Here is a 20,335-nt window from a genome sequence, read left to right as displayed (position 1 = left end):
ACTTCTTTCCAGTCTATAGTGTCTTATTTTGTATGTCCATGTACATCTGAAAGAAGATAATAGGCCAAAAGTTTTGCTGGGTATTTATGGGTGTGTGTTTATACATATTTGCATATATAATACGTTCGCTTGGTCTCCTGTCTCTCTCTCTCTCTCACACACACACACACACACACACACACACACTCTTATAACATGAAAGCCAGAGCAAATATATAATAAAATATACTAGGACCCCTCCCACCCCCACCCCCATAGGAACCACAATATATAAACAAAGAACAAAGAAACCTTCCTCCTTTAGCAGATGTGAGTTTCTCTGATGATATTGTCAGGAGAATTTCACAGAGCTTATACTGCTCTGAGCACCCTGCGATTCTGATCTGCAACTATTAGCCAGAGTCTATATGGAAAGGGGCCATCTCTAGGGTAATAGCATTGTAAATTACAATCAATGCACTCAGTTACACTCAGAAACCAAAAGATATGTAGTGCTTCAGTGTGCCTTGTAATCAGCGCCTTTGAGAATGTGGGTAACAGCATCTGAACAAAAAATGGAAGCTGAACGTGTTAGAAAAATGGATGGTGGAATTAAATCACCCTTCTGATAGGAACAGCACCTTATATGGCAGGCAAATTGTTTTCTGTCATTTTATTGATTTAAAAAACAAAAACCTAAATTGTGGCCTCGTAGCCAAGAATGTCTTTTTAAATCATTTATTGCTCTAATCAGCTTGGCAGAGCCTTTCTGTCATGCTGATAAGGAAATTAAACTTACCTCATACTGGGTTTACTTGCATCTTATACACAGATGTTTTGTTTTTCTTTCAGGGAGCTAATTCAGAAGTTAAAATCTTTCATCAGCTTCTATAGTGCTTTGCCTGGCTACATCTGCAGCCACAGCCCTGTGGCTGAAAACGACACCCTTTGCTGGAATGGACAAGAACTCGTGGAGAGGTAATCTTTTTCTAACGTTAAATGTAGCAATATTTGAGGAATACTCATCATATGTTCAGCTCAATGTTAGTTATGTCTTCTCTCCATTAATTTCATGAGAAAAATTCTAGAAAAAAACATACACATGAACATCTCCGACATAGTGGATGCCGTCTATAACTTATAGCCCTCATAGAACTTACAAACTTTGAAGCACATGGAGAACTATGGATTCAGGAACATTTTACAAATTGTAAAGCATAAAACAAGTCTTTTTTTTGGGGGGGGTGTCTTTGGCTTCTTCCATCTTCTCATTATGTGGGCCCTTATTGATTGATTGATTGATTGATTTGAAGAAATCATATTTGTACTAATAGCTGTTATTTATTGAGAGTTAACTACATGTTAAGCACCATGCTAAGTGCTTATATGTATTAACTCTTTTTATCCTTACATCAATCCTATGAAATAGCATTATCTCCCCCGCCCCGTGCCCCGTGTTCTAGATGAAGATAGAGGAAAGAAGAAAGGGGAGGGAAGGAGGAGTACCATTTCACAGTATTTTTACTGAAATGTTTAATCATTTGAGTGTTTCTTAGTATAATCTGTGCTAGCATTCGTCATCTCTGAAGAATTTGCTTATCGCTGGAAAGGAAATAATATATATTCATTTCTTCAGCAAATATTTACTGAGCATTTTCTAAGTGCCAGTCATGTCGAAGTGAAAAGAACAGGCAAATTTTCCTGTCCTCAGTGAGCTTTCATTCTAGTGGGCTAATGGTATTCCTAACCTCCATTGCTTTGCATGTGTAAGGAATAGCTTACAATTAAAGAATTAAATCGGGAGGGTAGAATGCTTAGGAAACCATATGGAGTTGATGAACATGCTTTCAAAAATGTCTGTGCAAGGGGTAGCATGTTGTAGAGGAGAATACAGAAGAGTGCTGGATGCAAGTTCTGAATCTTTCACTGACCAGTTGTTTAACCAAGGGCAAGCAACTTAATCCCTCCGAGCCTTAGTTTCCCCATCTAAAAACCGAGATGGTTGGATTAGAGCACCTCTAGCTCCGGCAGTCTGTGTGTTTTATTTCCTTATGGATTTATACATTCATCCATACCTTCAACATTTATGTTTGAGATACTATGTGTTAGGCACCAAGGTAGGAGTTAGGGATATGAGGGTGAACAAGATAGGCAAGTTACTTGCTTTGAGGAGCTTACATTCTAGTGGAACCCAATATCCGGACACAGGATAATTAATCATGATGCTAAATGGAATTAATTAGCAATGTAATGTCATGGACAGAGGAAGGCTTTGGAGCCAGATGAACTTGGATTTGCATCTCAGTTCTGTTACTGACTACGTGTGGCCTGGGGTGAGTGACTTCACCTAGAAAGTCTCAAGGTCCTCTTCTGTAAGGAAGGGGCATCTCACAGGGTTGTTGTAACTAGTAGGTGAGGTAAAGTCCCTAGCAGACTGGCAGATACTGGAAGCTCAGTTCGTGTTACTTCTCTTCTTTCTCCCTTCCCCCACCACCCCTCCTCTTCCCAATGTAAAGTAGAACACATGCCTGAAAACAGCTTGTTTCTCAACTAAGCTTTGTACTGACCTGGAACAATGAGATTGAGGTGCTAATGAGACCGAGGCTGCATGCCACCCTGGAGATAGACTTCTCTGTAGCAAATGTGAATCAGGCTGGAGGGATTAATGGCCCCATGCAGCCCACTCTACTCTGGAGAAATGGTGTATCTTTATCACCCTAAAATCTCTATCAGGTACTGAGTAGAATCATGGAAATGTACCTAACTGTTACGACATATTCATTTAAATTGTCAAAGAAAAGCAGTTGGTATTTGGCTTTATAAAAAGCAGATGCCTTAAAACAGGTATAAGTGATATAATATTTAAAAAGGAAAACACCCACAGGTCAAATATGTGGTTCTTGCATAAACTTGATGAGAAACCATCCCAATGACTTACCCACTGGTATAAGATGGTGAAAAATGAACAGTCCCTGAACACTAATTTGTTTTAAGCAGCATATCTTGTAACCATGGAAATTTTGGTTTATATTTATTTACTAATGTAATCATTCATTTATTTACTCATTTAACAAATATTTGAGTACCTACTGTGAATCAAGCACTAATATGTTTCCTCATTGTTGTGATTGATTAGAGCAAATGTAACCCCACTGGATATGTCTTCTGAAATATCAGATGATCCAGTTTTAGTTAATTCAAAAGAATTTCTTCTCAGGCAGGCCTATGTTTTTTTTATTTTTTATTTTTTATTTATGTTTGGCTGTACTGGGTCTTCGCTGCTGCACGTGGGCTTTCTCTAGTTGCGGTGAGCGGGGGCTACTCTTTGTTGCAGTGCGCGGGCTGCTCATTGCGGTGGCTTCTCTTTGTTGCAGAGCACGGGCTCTAGGCGCGCGGGCTTCAGTAGTTGTGGCTCGTGGGCTCTAGAGCTCAGGCTCAGTAGTTGTGGCGCATGGGCTTAGTTGCTCCGCGGCATGTGGGATCTTCTCGGACCAGGGATCAGACCCGTGTCCCCTGCATTGGCAGGTGGATTCTTAACCACTGCGCCACCAGGGAAGTCCCGAATTAGTGGGATTTTTAAAAATTGAATTTTACTCATATAAACTACTTCATGTTCAGTATACTTTCATGAAGGATATTGTCCTGGAACCAAGAAAGTCCTTTTCTATCAAATGGAAGAATCCAAAGCCTGCTAACTTTGAATGAGTCCAAAAGTTAACTAAATGCACTTCTGCACCATTAAAATAACTCTGTTAAACTTCTTTGTTTAATTTGCTAGCTTTTAATATCTTAGGATATTGAAAATGATAAAATAAAATAAATATTATAGTATGGAGGAGAGCCATTATTCCAAAGTCTTTCTTGTACTTCTGAAAAAACAATTTTTTCGGAACAACTTTTATTGTTGATACATACTCTGCAGGAAGTAAAAGAAGGAAGGAAGACAAAGAAGGTGGGAAGAAGGAAGGAAATCAAACGTGTTGGTAGACAGGATAAGGATAATGTAATCCAGGAAGTTGACCCTTCCATGGGTGGCAACCTCGGGTTATAATTAACCTGTACTTTAATCACTGACCTAACGCAACGATGGGACTAGGGAATAGTGTCGAACTAGATTTTTACAAAATTACTCAAGAATGTACATTTAATAATATGAAGTTCTGTAGCCTGAGGACATGTGTGCCCTCTATTTGCACCATTTATGAAGATTAGCTTTGTGCTGCATGTCTCATCTATAGTTAAATCCTCTTTCCGGTGCTTTTCATTTAATTTCTCACTTAATTTAGTCTTAAGTAACAGTTGCCAATTCATATTGTCAAGTGGCTTGTGACTTTGTTGCCTTTATAGGTTGTATTTGTGTTCCTTTGAAAATATTTTACTTTTAGTCAAGAAAATTTATGAAAATCAAGGATCTTTTTTTTTTTAAACATTGCTTTTTAAATTTTATTTTATTTATTTATTTAGTTAGTTAGTTATGGCTGTGTTGGATCTTGGTTTCTGTGCGAGGGCTTCCTCTAGTTGTGGCAAGCGGGGGCCACTCTTCATCGCGGTGCGCGGGCCTCTCTTGTTGTGGAGCACAGGCTCCAGACGCGCAGGCTCAGTAATTGTGGCTCACGGGCCCATTTGCTCCGCGGCATGTGGGATCTTCCCGGACCAGGGCTCGAACCCGTGTCCCCTGCATTGGCAGGCAGATTCTCAACCACTGCGCCACCAGGGAAGCCCGAAAATCAAGGATCTTGAAAGAGAACAAGACTTGTCAGTGGAGACACCTGATTAAAAAGAAAATATTGACGTTGAAGAAAATATCGATCAGTATCCATGTCAGCTGGGTTATCATAGCTGTTTATACCCTCCTACTATGGACGTACAGATCTTTCAACTTTTAAAGAGTCAAACAAGTCATTGTCTCTCTAAATAAGGTCATATTTCACATCCTTTCAATTTTTATCTCATGAATAAAATCAATTGAACTATGCAGGAAAAGAACGTTTTCACAGATCTAGTCTCAGGGAGTACCACATAAGCATCATTTGTCCTTCTCACCTCCACCACCTCCTCATCTTGGCTGGAGATAAATATTGGCTTCCAGGATTTCACAGAGAAATCTTCAAATTAGCAAGCTTGGCTTGTGTGAGGTATACTCCGTCATGAGAGTCACCATGTATCCTACAGGCAAAGATCTCCTACCATTGCCAAAGGCAGAAAATCCTCCATCTTTTGCCTTTGTAGAACTACAGTGAATTTCAATTACAGAATCCCTGAGACCAAGAGAAAAATAAAGGAGCCCATAGAAGTAAGCTAACACTGGGCTTAACAGCTAAATGTAGGCTTTGCCTGTATGAAGAGTGAACAAATTAGCAAATACATTCTCAAACACCTTTTTAGAACTGTTAGGCCAAATATCTGGATAATTGGCTGAAATTTTCACCCTTCTTCTGGATGGTTTGATACTATGTAAGCCCTGTTTTATTGCTTAATCAAGTTTATTTTAAAATAGCATAAGAGAGAAACTGTTTGAACCTATACATGTTCAAAAACCTTAGTTAGAAAAAAATACTGGTTTTTTTTTCTACATTTAACATCTGATAATGCAGGTTCCTTCAACAAAGATTGAGCACTTACTATGTACTAGGCCCTGTGGGGCATCCAGTGATAGGTAGATTGCAGTGCCTGCCCCTGCTGAGGAGTTTACAACTTGAGGAGAAGAATGAGAGGAAAAAAGTCAACCAGCCTCCTTCCTCAGCAGTCCAGGGAGAGCTCCCCTCAGAGCCGTCACAGCAGAGGCTCCTACCCACTTGTATTGGGTGTGCATGCTAGTGTGTGTGTGTTTTATTAAGGTGAAATTCATATAATATAAAATTAACCATTTTAAGGTATACAATACAGTGGCATTTAGTACATTCACTATGTTGTACAATCATCACCTCTATCTTGTTCCAAGACTTTGTCATCACCCCAGAAGAAACCTTATACCCATTAGTGATCACTTCCCATTCTCCCCTTCCTCCAGCCCCTGGCAACTAACCAATTCTGGATATTTCATATAAATGGAACCATTCACTTAGCATAATGTTTTTAAGGTTCATCCAAATTGTAGCATGTATCAGTGCTTCTTTTCTTCTTATGCCAAGTAATATTTCATTGCATGGATGTAGCACATTTTGTTTATCCAGTCATCAGTTTTCCACCCATTTTTATACTCACCCTGAGCAACTACTGCTCTAATCAGGCTTTTCCCACCATTTCTGAATCAGCTTGGCTCACCCTTAACCTTGAGAACAGGACAGCCTTCAGGTCTCCCATCCCCATCATACTTGACCACCACCTAAATGCTAGCCTCTCCTCCACCTGGCCTCATCTCTATATTCCTTTGCAGTTTTTCTCCCCTGAGTCTTTTTTTCTCAGCGCTGTGTGTATAGTCAGCTGGTCTCTCCTGCAATCCGCATACCTCCTACAGGAGTTTGTACTTCCCTAGTGACTTTGAGGTTATCAATTCCACATATACAACTACTTATACTTTGTGGCACGATGCCTCAGTTCCCTCTGTATCCAGTCCTAGCTGGTTTTGTTGCTCCTCTGCCATGTTGCTGTGCTTGATGGGCCTGGATCAAGAAGTCAGCCCCAGAATATTGCCGTTATCTTCTGGCTGATAGATCTGCCACTTTTGTTCGTTATGGATCAGTATCCATTTTGTATTTTCTCAGCATGACTCTGGGACTCTCAGTGGAGTACATGGGGCACCTGGCATTAGAGAATAAACTCCATGAGATCCGCAGGGGCACGTTGCAGTGAAGGTGCGTCCTCTCCCTCCTACGCAATCTTACCTTCCATTTCACCTGAGAAATGATAGACGCACACACTCACTGCAAATTCTCCCTTATTTCCACTGATCAGACAAGTCTTCCGATGTTTATAGTGCCTCTCCAGGATTTCTCTGCTTAATTGGAAAGGCAGAAGCAGGAATACACAAAGCAATTATTTTAATTCTCAAGGAGTTTTGTTCTTGTCTCTAAACCTTCTGGATGCTTCAGAAAAGTAGCGTAACGAGACTGTTTTTCTTCTGCTGAGTTGGAGGGATAGACTGTGTCATATCAACAAGTGGGAATGAATGAGAGAACCATTAACACCCGATTCCTGACATGTACAAAATCATGTTTTTTTAAATGAGATGAACAAAACGGCTGGGTTTTGCCCTCTAATGTAGGAAAGGTGAGGGGAAATAGTCGATTCTGTGTTTATAATGCAGTTATTTTAAGAACACTGTTTTGAGGACTTGAGGTAGGGGAGCACTAGCAAGGTTTTCACTGGTTTAAAGAGCAAAATGGAAAGACCTTCAGGATCTTCAATCTGGTTATGAAGGAATTAATTGAAGAAAAGACCGATGTGCGGAGTGTATACATATTCAGACACACATATGCACTTGCACAGCTCGTTCCAATCCCATCAGAACAGGCCAGTGGCATGCAGCAGTCGCTATACATAGCTCCCATGTTCTCATGCTAAAATAGGTTATTATTTATTATTTGAATTTTGTTTGTTACTTTAGGTTTACGTTGTAGCTTTTCTCCAAAAGGCTCAAGGCAGTGTACATAGAACTTTGCATATGGGATAGCCAATGAAAACACCAATGGGGAGGCAAATATAAAATAAAAAACAGAGCCAAGAGGAAGTGGGCACAGGAAAGAAAGTAAACATCGGATCATGGAAATAATATTGAATGGTACTGAGTCAGGTCCTAAAGTCATTTACTTCTGAACTTGTTTAGGCACAAGTCAGACTAAACTCCTGCTGTAGCCAAGGCTTATAGCTCTCTTCTTAGCAGCCCCTGTTGTGATGGTCGGAGGGTTAGAAACTGTGGTGCAGCCTTCAATACCCCAGCTCTTCTCATTGCTAGTTCTTCCTTTGCCCCCTATCCCGCAGGAAGCTCTGCTTATGAAAGGCTGGCAGGAGGGAGAGAGGGACAAATAGGGCTTTGGTATATATATATATTTTTTGACTGGGAAAGTAACTTTATTTTGTTTGGAGCACTGTCTACCTCCGCAGCTTTTGGTCCCCTTCAGACGTTTTGGGGTTTCATTTCATTCAGTTTTCCTGGAAGCAGAAACATGACACTTCACTTTTTTCTGATTTGATTGTATGTCTTAGAATGAAAATACTGAGGTATAGCTAGTGTGGCAGCTTACATATTCTAACTTGCTTTAGGAAAGTCAAGATTTTTCATGGAAAAGTTTTGAAGGAAAAATAGATTACATAGAAAATGACTTAACTTGGTGTAGCATGAAATATTTGTGTCAGCTAGAGATTTTTCATAATCCTGGTAAGGTAAGACAGATAAATTTGGGGTGCGCCCCCATGTAATAATTCCTCTGAGGGCTTAGACTGACATATTTTCCGTTATAGATTTATGTCAAAAGTTGTCTTTAGTGACAGCTATTTTTCAGAACCTACTCTGTGGCAATACAGTGACATTTATCCCTTAAGATTACAGTGTCACATACAGCAGCTCTACCTGCAGAATTGAGTGAGAAAAACCCAGCTTATCCTACTGACTGACAGCATAATATGGTCTGCCACATTCAGGATGGGCTGCACTTGTCAACTGTCAGGTCTGAAGTAGCAGGAGGAGACACCCTCACGGCTCAACAGTGATGTCTGTAGCCACCTGTTGAAGGCTGGATGGCTTATTCTTGAAGCAGATTGTGTTCTCTTAGTTCTTACGCCAGCCCCACCCGTGCTCAGTTGGATCATCTCATTATACGGAGAGCATTTGGGGCCTCCAAGGCAGGTCCCAGCATATCCATACCGTCAACAAATCAATATCACCACACAGCTTCCTCTTTGAAATGTGATTCTGAAGGTGGAGTAAGACCTGTCTCCTCTCACTATCACTGCTCTGTGCACCAGAGCTCTTCTATTTTTGCTGGGAAGGCTTAGGAGACGGGTCCGTGAAGGACTATAATTGCTTTTTTTAAATTTTATTTTTAATTAATTTATTTATTTTTGGCTGTGTTGGGTCTTCGTTTCTGTGCGAGGGCTTTCTCCAGTTGCGGCGAGCGGGGGCCACTCTTCATCGCGGTGCGCGGGCCTCTCACTATCGCGGCCTCTCTTGTTGCGGAGCACAGGCTCCAGACGCGCAGGCTCAGTAGTTGTGGCTCACGGGCCCAGTTGCTCCGCGGCATGTGGGATCTTCCCAGACCAGGGCTCGAACCCGTGTCCCCTGCATTGGCAGGCAGATTCTCAACCACTGCGCCACCAGGGAAGCCCTATAATTGCTTTTAAGAAATTATTTATTTAACACATCAGGGCTTTTATGTCCTTGAAGTATTATTTCTCCTTCCGAGTAGGCGCTTTGCTAGGTCACAGACTGATTTCACTGAGGCTGCCAGTCTTCAAGATATCTTTCGACATCTTCTTTCGGAAAAGCCTTGAGGGCATATGGCCATTCCCGCAGTCTGCAAGTTGCTGGTGTTCAGCCCGTTGATCATCAGTGGTACAGACAATTATAGGGAGAAGACCCTGAGAGGTTAGGATGCGTGAAGCAGGTGATCGGTGCATTATCAGGAAGAGTGAGCGCAGTCATTAGAACGATACAGATGGAGATTTTCATCCTGGATTACACATTGACTCTGTGCTTCTGGCAAGTCATTTAGCATCACGTTCTGTTACCTTGTTTGTAAGATGGGCATAATGGTACCTATTGTGCAGGATTGTTGTGAAGCTGTGTGCTGGCCCGTAGGCACTGAATAAATGATAGCTGTTGATGTTATCATATCATTAGAGTGTGGCCGAGCAGGATGGGCAAAGGTCCAGAGCAAGGGTGAAGAGCTGTAGGCCATTCTTCCTGTAAAGGTAAACTGGATTTGGGGTAAATATCTATACGTCTTTTGGAACCAAACTGTTGAATGGGGAGGCTGCTCAAGCAGGCTCATACCATTTGGGATTCACTTGGGGTAAGAGGATAATAATGGGACTCTTTATTTCTTGTGACACTTAAACTGGCTTTAAGTGGGCTTTCCAGAGAGGCATTCCAGAAATGTTTTAAGTAATGTCAGAATCGTCGATGGGACCCAACACGGTTTTGGCTGTATACATTCTGGTTGATATTTGTTTACGAATTTGAAATCTGCCATTGCTTTTTATTCACCCCTCGGAGAGCATGTAAGGGAGGTGGTGAATTGAGTGAAGCAAGGCTGCTGGAAGGCACAAGTGCCCTGGCCTTTTCCTGGTGAAGGGGACAGTCAGTCCTTGAGTGATAGCAGTGTCACTTCATCAGAACACCTTTGACTGACACAGATGGAACACACCTGAAACATTTTCATCCAGGTACTCTGACCCAGAAGTGTTATTTCTGGTAGTCAGTCGCTGAGTATCATGAAAATGGACTCTTGCGACTCCGAGTTTGAAGCACAGGAAGAGGCCTGTTAGGGAAGCCTCCTTCTTGGGAGCCTGTTGCCGATGGCCCTGCTCTTAGACCCCTCTGGCTGCCTTGTTGTTGGGACTTTTGTGGTCGTGGTTTTCATTTTTCTCCCCTGCAGGCTGCAGGAAATGGTCGGCAGGTGCCACTTCTTTACTGCCACTGGCCCCAGTTCTTCCCCCAGGGTAAGCTTTTGGGGACTCCACTGAAAGAAACTCAGCTCTCCAGTCTTTTTGCCCTTTCTTCCTATACTTAAGCAAATACAAAATATTGCTTGAGTTTCTCTGATGATTTTTACTGATAAAGTCAAGCAGTTGGGAGTTAACAAAAAGCACACAGAGGCAAATTGCGAAGTTACATGGCAGTGGTAAAAAGCCATGGGGTAGAGTGTTTCAGCTCACAACTTTGGGGTCAGCAAGCCTGGGTTTGGATTTCAGCTCCAGTATGTATTAGTTCTTTGTCTTCTCTGAGCCCGTTTCCACATCTGCACAATGGAGTTAATAATCTCTACTTTTAAAGGATTGTTGAGAGAATTCAGAAAGATTGTGAAATACGGAGTATAGTGCCTGGAACACAGTAGGCCCTCAAGAAAGGGTAGCTATTACTGCTGTTATTCAATAAAATAAGCCTATAACAATGGTTCTTCCAGTTCTTTACTGGAAGAGAGTTGGAGCCTGACTTTAGCTCCCTTCAATGATCCATTTCTCAATTCTTCAGGGAAACAGCTTTACCTGCTCCCTCTCATTTTTATCTTTTTTCTTCTCCCTTCTGCAAAAACATTAAAATCCTCATCCCTGGCCCTGCTTGGCACAAATGGTGGGCATTTGGGTCCACTGGTGATCAAGGGAGAGTTATTTGCATCTATGGGTATGTACTGGACTGGCCTTCCTACCTTCAATATCTTGTTTTATAGCAAAGGCAGTTTCAACAGTTCCTCCTAGAACTTCTTAACAGTGATTGACTCAGGTAATCTTCCTATTTTACTTACAGTAGAAACCAGGAAGGGTCTAGTTGTCCAATGCTCTGAAGTCCTTTCTGTCACCCTTGGATTAACCTTTGTGGAAAAGGAGAGAGGTCATTAAAATCGGTCATGATTTCCCAATTTCTCAAGCCAATGAATTTTACTTTTTTACGTGAGTTTGGCTTTGATCCTTGGATTTGTCGCCTCTGTAAGGAAGTTTCATTTCCCTGTGAAGGAAAATTTATTTTCATTTGTAGCTCCGGTGGCACAGGAGCTTCCTACTTTTTGTCCCCAAATATTTTAGTGATCCACGTGTCAGATGGATCTTAAAGCACCCTAGCTTGAGCCATTCACTGGCCCGTTTTGTCCCCTTTCTCACTTCTGGGCACAGCTTCAGGCTCAGAACTGGGTTGAGTCCCCGTTTAACGAGAGCCAGAGTGAGCTGGCCTCACCCGAGGTCAGGGTACACCAGCCTTGAGTTGGAGGGATGTGTAGGGGGTTACGCTACACAAGAACTCAGGCTGAAAAGCTAACGACCAGGACCATCCTAGAAGGGGCCAGAAAAAGGTACTGTGCTGGCTCACCCCTCCTTATCCTTGACTCAATGGCATCTCTTCTGAGGAGCCTGAATCCTCCTGCCCCATGCCCTAGTCTGGGTTAAGACCCTCGGCACATAGGTGTCCCTCTGGCACGTCTCCGGTTACACGCCTTCTCTAATCTTCCACTAGAAGACAAGTACTGTGTCTTCTAGCTATATATCCTCATTGCTTAGTTGTACCTGCCATAGAGTAGACTCTCCATACATTTTTATTGAATTCAGTAAATGAAGCAACAAACATACTTGTTGGTAACAAACCTAAGTACCAGATCTAGCTTCCCCATGGTATGTCTGTGTGCCTTTGGACAGGTTTACTTAAACCCTCTGTGTTTTGTTTTCTCCTTCTATGAAATGGTGAAATTAATTTCTCCCCCGGCAACCTCGTAGGGTGTTGTGAGCCTCCAATAAGCAAACACATATGAAATAGCTTTGAAAATTGTGAGGCGCCCTCCATTTACTAGGTGTTAATGTAGAAAAGTAGATCAGATATGGAGGGAAGTTCTACCACGAATAAATGGAACTATATATTGGCTAATTAACACAGCATTACTGGGCTCTCTTTATAAACACAGAGCTTTTAGCAGCTTCCCGAGTATCTCTCTCTATGCATCTCTCCAGAAATGTTACTTAAAAAAATGTTTTTTCAAAAAAAAAATGTTTTTTCCTTAAGCAAATTCACCTATTCCCACAAATTCTATTTTTAAACAAGTCATTCCATGGTGTTGAATAAACCAATTGACCCTGCATAAGGAAATACTTTGAGGGATTTGTAGCATCAGTTTAAATTAATGAAAAGTCTGAGTGACAGACTTTTACAATAAATGCAGCTTTATTACTTGCAAACACATATAAATCACAGTGCTGGGAATAGAAGTTGGAGAAAGACAGCCTGCATCAGAGAATCGAAGTGAACAAATAAGAATCATTGATAATGAGGCTATTGCTGTGTGAATGTCCTGCTAAAGACCATCATCCTCAAACTGGCTAACGTTCCCCTGGTGAAACCCATTTATTGAAGAAACTCTTTTTTTCCCCTTCATAGACACGAAGAAAGTCCTATTAAAACCCCCTTCGCGTGGCTTCTGGATAACACAGCTTTTCCAAACCCCAGTGGATGGCATTTAGCAGTAGTGCTCTGCACTCTAGTGATAACAAATAGCAATTCTGAACAGCAAACACCTTCTGGCCGCTACGGCGATCAGCTTGTTCCAGTTTGCCCAAGACTTTCCAGTTTGGGCACAGAAAGTCCCGAGTCCCAGGAAATTTCTCAGTCTCAGGCAAAGAGGGACAGTTGGTCACCTCCTGGCACCTATGCCCTTAGGAGCTACTAAATATGGGAAAAGGTGCAGTTGTAGGAGGTTTACATTTGGAGGGATGAAGGAGAGCTGGGGAATTACAGCTCTGTTGGTTTTTCTGCCTTCTCTGTTTATCTTCTCTTACCTTTTCTTGCCTGAGGCATTCTGAAAACTTCTCTCTTTCCTTTGCCCCTTCCAAATCCTGTCTGAGGGTGCAGTGTAACTTCAGAAAGTAGGACTGAGCAGAGGGGGTATAGCTCAGAAAGTAGGACTGAAACAGTGAAGGTGCTTAATGATGGTAATAGCTAACATTTCTATGGTGCTTACCATGTGTGCATTAAGTAAGTTAATTCCACCACAGCCTTCTGATCTGGACACGATTATTACCCCCATTTATTGGTGAGGTTAACAACAAAAGCCACAGCACTAGTAAGAGAGATGGGATCCAAAGTCAGCCTGGGTCTTGACTCTACCACGAGCTGGTTTGTGTGACTTTGGGCAAGTCACAGCCCTTCAGCATTTTATTTATAAAATGAAGGAGTTAGACAGGATGACCTCTAAAGCTCTTTCGAGCTCTAACAGGCCATGAGATCCTATGGCAAGGATATTTGAGGGAGGGAAGAGTCTGAGAGGAGGAGGGATGCCATAAAGCCACCTTGGTGACTTTGAATTTCCAGTTCTTTCCCTGATGGCTTCCCAAACAGACCAAAGTGAAAGCGATTCAAAAGGAGCCCCGGGGTGTAATCATTCTCATTAGAAGAGATCCTCCAGGTATCTTTGGGGCTACAGGGGAGCAGGTAGGTTGGCTGTTTGAGATGTTGTCAGAGGTCTCAGTTTCTGATATTGGAGAGTTTGGTGTGAAATTCACATAATTAAACCTTAAAGAAATTGTCTTCCCCCATAGCACCTCACGACCCCAGTGGAGCTTCTGAGCAAAAGAAAGGGAATTCAGTGTCTGTTGCTCCTAATAATATTTGACACAAACCACCCAGAATGAAAATTAGAAGCCCTCTAACCACAGAGATATATCATTGAGGGGAGAGATACATCTAGAGGAGTGCCGAGGGCTGAAGGGCAGGTAAGAGCAGAGGGGGATACAAAGTGGCTGAGAAAACCTGAGGGAGGGAGAACATTCTCTCTTTTCCGAGACCCTCCGGGCTAGAGAGCTAGGGTAATTTTTGACCTAGTTGTCCTTGTGTGCATTGCTGTGAGCTTTTATTAAGTATTTATGTATGTAGCAGTTTATGTTTCACCAAGTGCTTTACAATCACTTTTATTTGGCTTGGTAAAGTTTTCCTGGAATCCCATCTATTTTACGATCAGGAGAGTCACTTTTGTTTGCTTAGCACCTCCCTGTGTACAGCCTCACACAATAGGCCACTTGTTCCGGCAGGAGAGCAGGTGCAAAGAGTCAAGGAGCTAAAGGCACCTGCAGCTACTGGGGCGGTTGGAATGGGGGTGGTTTACACTTCAGTTCACCTTTCCTTCCCTCCGTTATTCTTTAGTTTTATTGCTGGCAACTAGAGAGCGGCAGTGCCAGGCTTGGACCTGCCAAGGGCAGAGCTATTCTGCTAGTCAGACCTTGGCAGTGTGGTAGGCTCTTTCCCCTGTGCTCGTGGCTCTGTTCTAGTTCCTCTGGCCATGCCCACCGTGGCCACTGTCTTCCAGCAGGCAAACACCTGCTGAGTGTGTTTCCTTCTGCTGCCCAGGGCTCTGACTGCAGCCTAGATTCTGGGGCTCTGAGGCTGATTTTAAGAGAAGGCAGCAGAAGCGGCAGCTCCACTTTCTTCAGACCAGACCTTTCAGCGTCCTTGGGCAAGTCTAACACCTTATTCTTGCTAGTTCCTTCTCCCTCCCATCAGCCACAATGGCGCTCTCTGCCAGCTCCCTGGGTGTCATGATGTGATGTAGGCTCTGCTGTGTGTGTCCTCGGCTCAGGAGGTGGCAGCGCTGCATGCTCTCAATCACAAGTTTGCAGGGGAATCCAACACAGTCACTAGTTGAAGATTTCATTTTCTGAGGACCAGATTTGCCAAAGCCAAAACCAGGATCTGGTCCATGAAATACAAACTGGAGATAGTGAGCTAGAACACTGGAAAATTCAGTACCTCCAACTGTCAGGGTCCTGTGGCCGAGCACAGGGCTATGTAGGTGCTTAATAGGTAAGTGTGGGATAAAGGGTGTTTGCATTCTGTACCGATGGAAGACAGCAAATCCTTTCTCTGACCCCAAAAACTGAGAACCTAGAAATTTCACCGTCAGATTTGAAACCCTCTCGAAGTTATTGCCTTGACCATAGCAAATATAACAGATGGGTTAGAAGATTTGTTTTCACAACAGTAAAATCTCATTAAATCAGGCCCAGAAGTGGGCCAAAGTTTACAGTATTGGAAAAGGGTTTGTGATGCAAATTGATATTACTAGCAGGTGTGTATCTTGGGTGGGCTCAGTGTCGGGGCCCAGTGATTGGTCCCTGGGGATGGGACAGAGGCTGAAGGAGTGGTGCTTGGGCTATGGGAACTCTCCTGTCTGGCTGGCCCACGTGGGAAGTGACCCACCACCTGAATACTGATGTTCACTGGGGCACCGGGCAGGAACTCTGCCACTCCCTAGCTAGCCGTTGGTTTCCACAGTGGCACAATCTAGCAGGTGGGACACAGGGGCAGGTTTTCCTGGCAGGGCCCAGACAAAAGTCCAGTGTAAGGCAGGTCCTCAGTCACTGGCTGCAGATTTGGGGGGAAGACCCCAGGGGAACAGACTGACAAGAGCTGGGCCAAATAGGTCAGAGTCTCCACCACCGAAGGTGAGCTTCGGGTGAGGTCTTCAGTCTCAGTTCAGTTCAGTTCAGCAGACGCTTATTGACTGCCTACTGTGTGCCGGGCACTGGATAAAGCAGAGGACTGACTCGGGGGTGAATACAAACAAGGAAACCAAGGTGGAATTCAGGCCGTATGGCCTGGGAAAATAGAGCGGGCAAAAGGAAGTCATGCCTGAACATCTGAGATTCACTCCAAAAGCATGAAATACTGGCTCCGAGAAGCAAGACTAATTCCAGAGACTGGGGCCTGATGGGCCAGGCAGCTAAGCTATCGCCTTCCTGCCTTTGTCACCATTGGCTCAGGATCTCGGGACGCCTAATCCTGCACATTGAAGGTTTCAGCGCGTGTAAATGACTGTGGCTAAGACAGGAGAAGCTGACAGCAAAATAGTGGCAGGAATGTTGAGCTTTCTTTTAAAGTATTTCAGCAGTACCCATTCATGTGAAAACAGTTTATCCTTTGCTCATAATCTTTGGCGGTTCATTAAATAAAGTTCAGCAGGACATCCAACGCAACATTTAGGAGGCTTTCCTTTGTGAAACGCAACGCGAGAAAAAGGTTCACAAGTCACACTCTTCCCTAACTCAGACTTTGCCTCTCCCTCAAACTGGTCTTGGGTCAGTGAAGTGTGATTGCAAGTGGACTTTTCAAGAGTCCTATTCTTCATTTTGAAGATCCCTGCATTAAAGAATAGATGTTTGTTGGAGACCCCGCAGGGACCCAGGACAAACAAAGCAGTGTTCCAAAGAGAAAGATTTGAAAAAGTGACTTTTCTGTCACAGAGAGGAGGAATAGGAAATGTGGCGGGAGGAGAGAGTGAAAAGGCTTCTGACACCCAAAGTTGATCACTTGGGAAACTTGTCTATCTGCCCCGGGCCACAGGCAAACAATCTCTTCTTCAATGGACCAAAATTAATTCTGAACCATTTGAAGTCCTAACCGGCAAGTTCTCCGCCTCAGATGCCCCGTCCCCTGGAAGCTTTGTGAGGCCACCTCTGTTCAGTGCTAGCTGCTCACACTTTCTTAAGTCCTCTCAGTGCGGGGATGAGCAGATTTAAAGCTTCCCCTAACTATTCATTGCAAGGTTTATTCATCCTCCCTCCGGAAATCCTCTTCCAAATAACATTTATTGAACACCTATTGTGTGTTGGGTGCTTTCACATAATAATACCAGCCCTCTCATAGATGTGCTGAGTCCTCTTGTAAACACTTCACCTATGTTATCTCAATTTACTAACATTCATTATATCAACTGATCCTCAAAACAAATGCAGGTGGCATTATCCCCATTTCACAGATAGGGAAGCTCGAGTTCAGCAGGGTTTAGTTACTTGTCAGAAGTCACACAGTACCAGCTTTTGAACCTATGTCTTGACTCCAAGGCCAGTGCTCATTCCACCACATGACTCAGCCTTTCTAAAACGTATTGTCTTTGCTGTCTCAGTAAACTATGTAGGCCAGACTAAATTTTACCTCTTAAAAATAATTATTGATCATTATTTTGAAAATCAGTTACTTTCATACAATGTTGTCACGTGTTGAGGTGTGTGACCTGTTCTTTGACCCCTTCCTCTTGGCTCTTCTATTTGGGGGAAGTTACAGCTTCAGTCACGTTCCACCAGCAGCGCTGCCAATAATAATTTGCACGGCTACTGCTTGGTCTCTCTGGGGCTCAGTTTGCCCATCTGTAAGAGGAGTGCATTGAACTAAATGATTTCGGGGGTCCTTTCCAACTCAAATATTTTTGAGTTAAAATCTAACTTAAAAAAAAAAACAAAACTAACTTCAAAACAGGTAAAGATCATTTCCTTTTCATTTAACTCCAGTGGGACAAGAAAACATCTGGTTTTCCGGGCTACTTCTCTGGGCTAGAAGGACTCGGTAAATGAGTTTGGGGTGATTTAATAATAAATCCCCATCACACACCCTGCTCTGTTACATTTCCACCCCCAATTATTGAGCTTTGACTTACATATTTTTTGCTGTTTTTATAAGCCTTACACTGGATCAAATTCCTTTCCTCCTTGGTATGTTCCCCTCAAGGACACCCCTCAGAGAACCCTTCACCAGCCCTGCTTGCCCTGGCTTAGTATCCTGGCCGCTTGTGGTCAGGGCTCAAAGCCCAGGAAGCAGTTCTCACCAGCGTTCCCACACATCAGGCTCTGCCTATCCCGCAGTTCTCACAAGAATCACTTTTGCTTCCTTATTTACTTTTCTCTCTCCTCACCTCCAGGCTCCTCTGCAGAGTCTGCCTCTTCAGACAGACATTCAGGGGCTCCCTTCTCAGGCGTTTTCTCTCCATCTCCCCATCTCTGCAGGAGGTTGCTCCTCACAGCCACTGACTCTTCTCCCTGTGGTGGGTGACATCAACTGCTCAAGCTTTCCTCGCCATCTGGAAAATATTCTTCGCTCCTCTAGGTTTAAATGACTTCTTGATTATATTCCAAGACCAATCTTTTAGTCTCGCCTCACAGTGAGGTTTGAAAATAGGCTGAAAACAGATTCTAATACAGTTATTCCCTTATGCAGGTAATGTCCACTAAATGAGGTGTAAATGGGTTTACAGCTCCCGGATTTCTTCTCTACCTTTTGCTTCCTTTCTGTTGAAATCTATTTGTAATTTCTGAAAGGCTATTGTTTGAGAATAGAAGTACTTCTTGGAGTATGATGGTCATATCTGTTTCTAGCACTCTCCTGGCTGAAATTTGCTCTGAAGTGGTACTGCTGTACCAACAATTATGCAAAACATTTTTCCTTAAATATGTGCATAAATAAATGAGAAGCAAATTGTTGCTTTCTTTATTAAGCGTATTTACAAAACTCAGCTCTTTCCACCTTTATTTTTCTGTTCATTTATGTAAATTAAGACTGCATCTTGGATAGAAAAAGAACATTTTCTTAGGCCTATTAATAAGAAGGGTTTTCTACCCTGTGTTCTAGTTTTTTTATTCATTCATTCATTCATTCATTTATTTTCGGCTGTGTTGGGTCTTCTTCGTTGCTGCGCATGGGCTTTCTCTAGTTGCAGTGAGCAGGGGCTACTCTTTTTTGCAGTGTGCGGACTTCTCATTGCGGTGGCTTCTCTTGTTGCGGAGCTCGGGCTCTAGGCGCGTGGGCTTCAGTAGTTGTGGCACGTGGGCTCAGTAGTGTGGCTCACGGGCTCTGGAGCGCAGGCCCAGTAGTTGTGGCACACAGGCTTAGCTGTTCCACGGCATGTGGGATCTTCCCGAACCAGGGCTCAAACCCGTGTCCCCTGCATTGGCAGGCGGATTCCCAACCACTGCGCCACCAGGGAAGTCCCTCTAGTTTGTTTTTAAAGCTATTTACACTCTTGAACTGATGAGGATGAGTATAATTTTTGTGACTTTCTGTTTGAATTAAAAAAAAAAATCCCACAAGGACTCAGAGGCAAAGAATATACAAATCAATTTTCACTGCAAAGTAAAGGAGCTGTTACAGTGGAGGATTACTGGACTGAATGTCAATATTATGACATAGTAGGAGTGTGTTTCATGTTTGGTAATTGCAATCATTGTTGCTTTTGTTGTGGTCATCCATGTACAATGCTTGGTGTCAGTCTGTTTATCTCTTGTAAAAATAAAATACAGTGTGTGTGTGTGGGAAAAAAAAAAGCTATTTACACTCTTTAAATTATCCCATTTTTTCACAGTGATTGTTGCAGCCAGAGTACTTTCCAAGGAAACAGTCTGATAAATCACTGAGTTTGGGTAAAGGGCTACTTGCAATACTGCAGTCTCTCCATAAGATGGCGCTCTGAGAATGTGAGAGCTGTAACTTATTTGTAGGTCATCTATAACCCCGGCAGCAACGTGAAATTAAATAATTGGTGGGGGGAGGGGGACCAGTTGGTTTTTCTAAGACTTGCTTTCGAATACTTGCCACTAGTCTAATGCCTAGGAAAAGAAGGAAAGTGAATTTTCTAGCAACTTCTCTCTCCAAAATCAGCAACATGCATTTAAGGAACCTTTTAAAGAAGGAATTTATTCTAAAGGTGGGAGTTATGATACTAAGTACTGACTACTTGGGAAAGTCCCTCTCAGGGTCTCAGTTTCTTCATCTCCACGATGAGTGGATTGGACAAGATGCACTCTTAAGTGTGCTTCCATTTTCAATGTTCTATATTTGAGTCCACTACACCCGTGCTGCCTCAGCCAGTACAGAGACAGGAAGAAAAGATTGCCCATTTTACACATGTTTGACTCTATTCCTCTTCTACAAGTGCTCTCTTTGCTTCAACTGTCCCAAGAC

The 20,335-nt window shown here is 43.0% G+C and overlaps 1 protein-coding gene across 1 annotated transcript in view; it reads left to right on the top strand.

Annotated features, from left to right (window-relative positions):
• Positions 1–20,335, top strand: part of GPC3 (glypican 3) — a 430,874-nt gene that overhangs the window by 291,698 nt on the left and 118,841 nt on the right. Inside the window, exon 5 of the mRNA XM_036840086.1 lies at positions 832–957. Within this exon, the coding sequence (XP_036695981.1) occupies positions 832–957 (126 nt within the window). The remainder of the gene's footprint in view (positions 1–831; positions 958–20,335) is intronic.

This window comes from Balaenoptera musculus, chromosome X (assembly GCF_009873245.2).
Source record: "Balaenoptera musculus isolate JJ_BM4_2016_0621 chromosome X, mBalMus1.pri.v3, whole genome shotgun sequence".
Lineage (NCBI taxonomy): Eukaryota > Metazoa > Chordata > Mammalia > Artiodactyla > Balaenopteridae > Balaenoptera > Balaenoptera musculus.
This window is presented reverse-complemented; position numbering and strand designations above follow the sequence as displayed.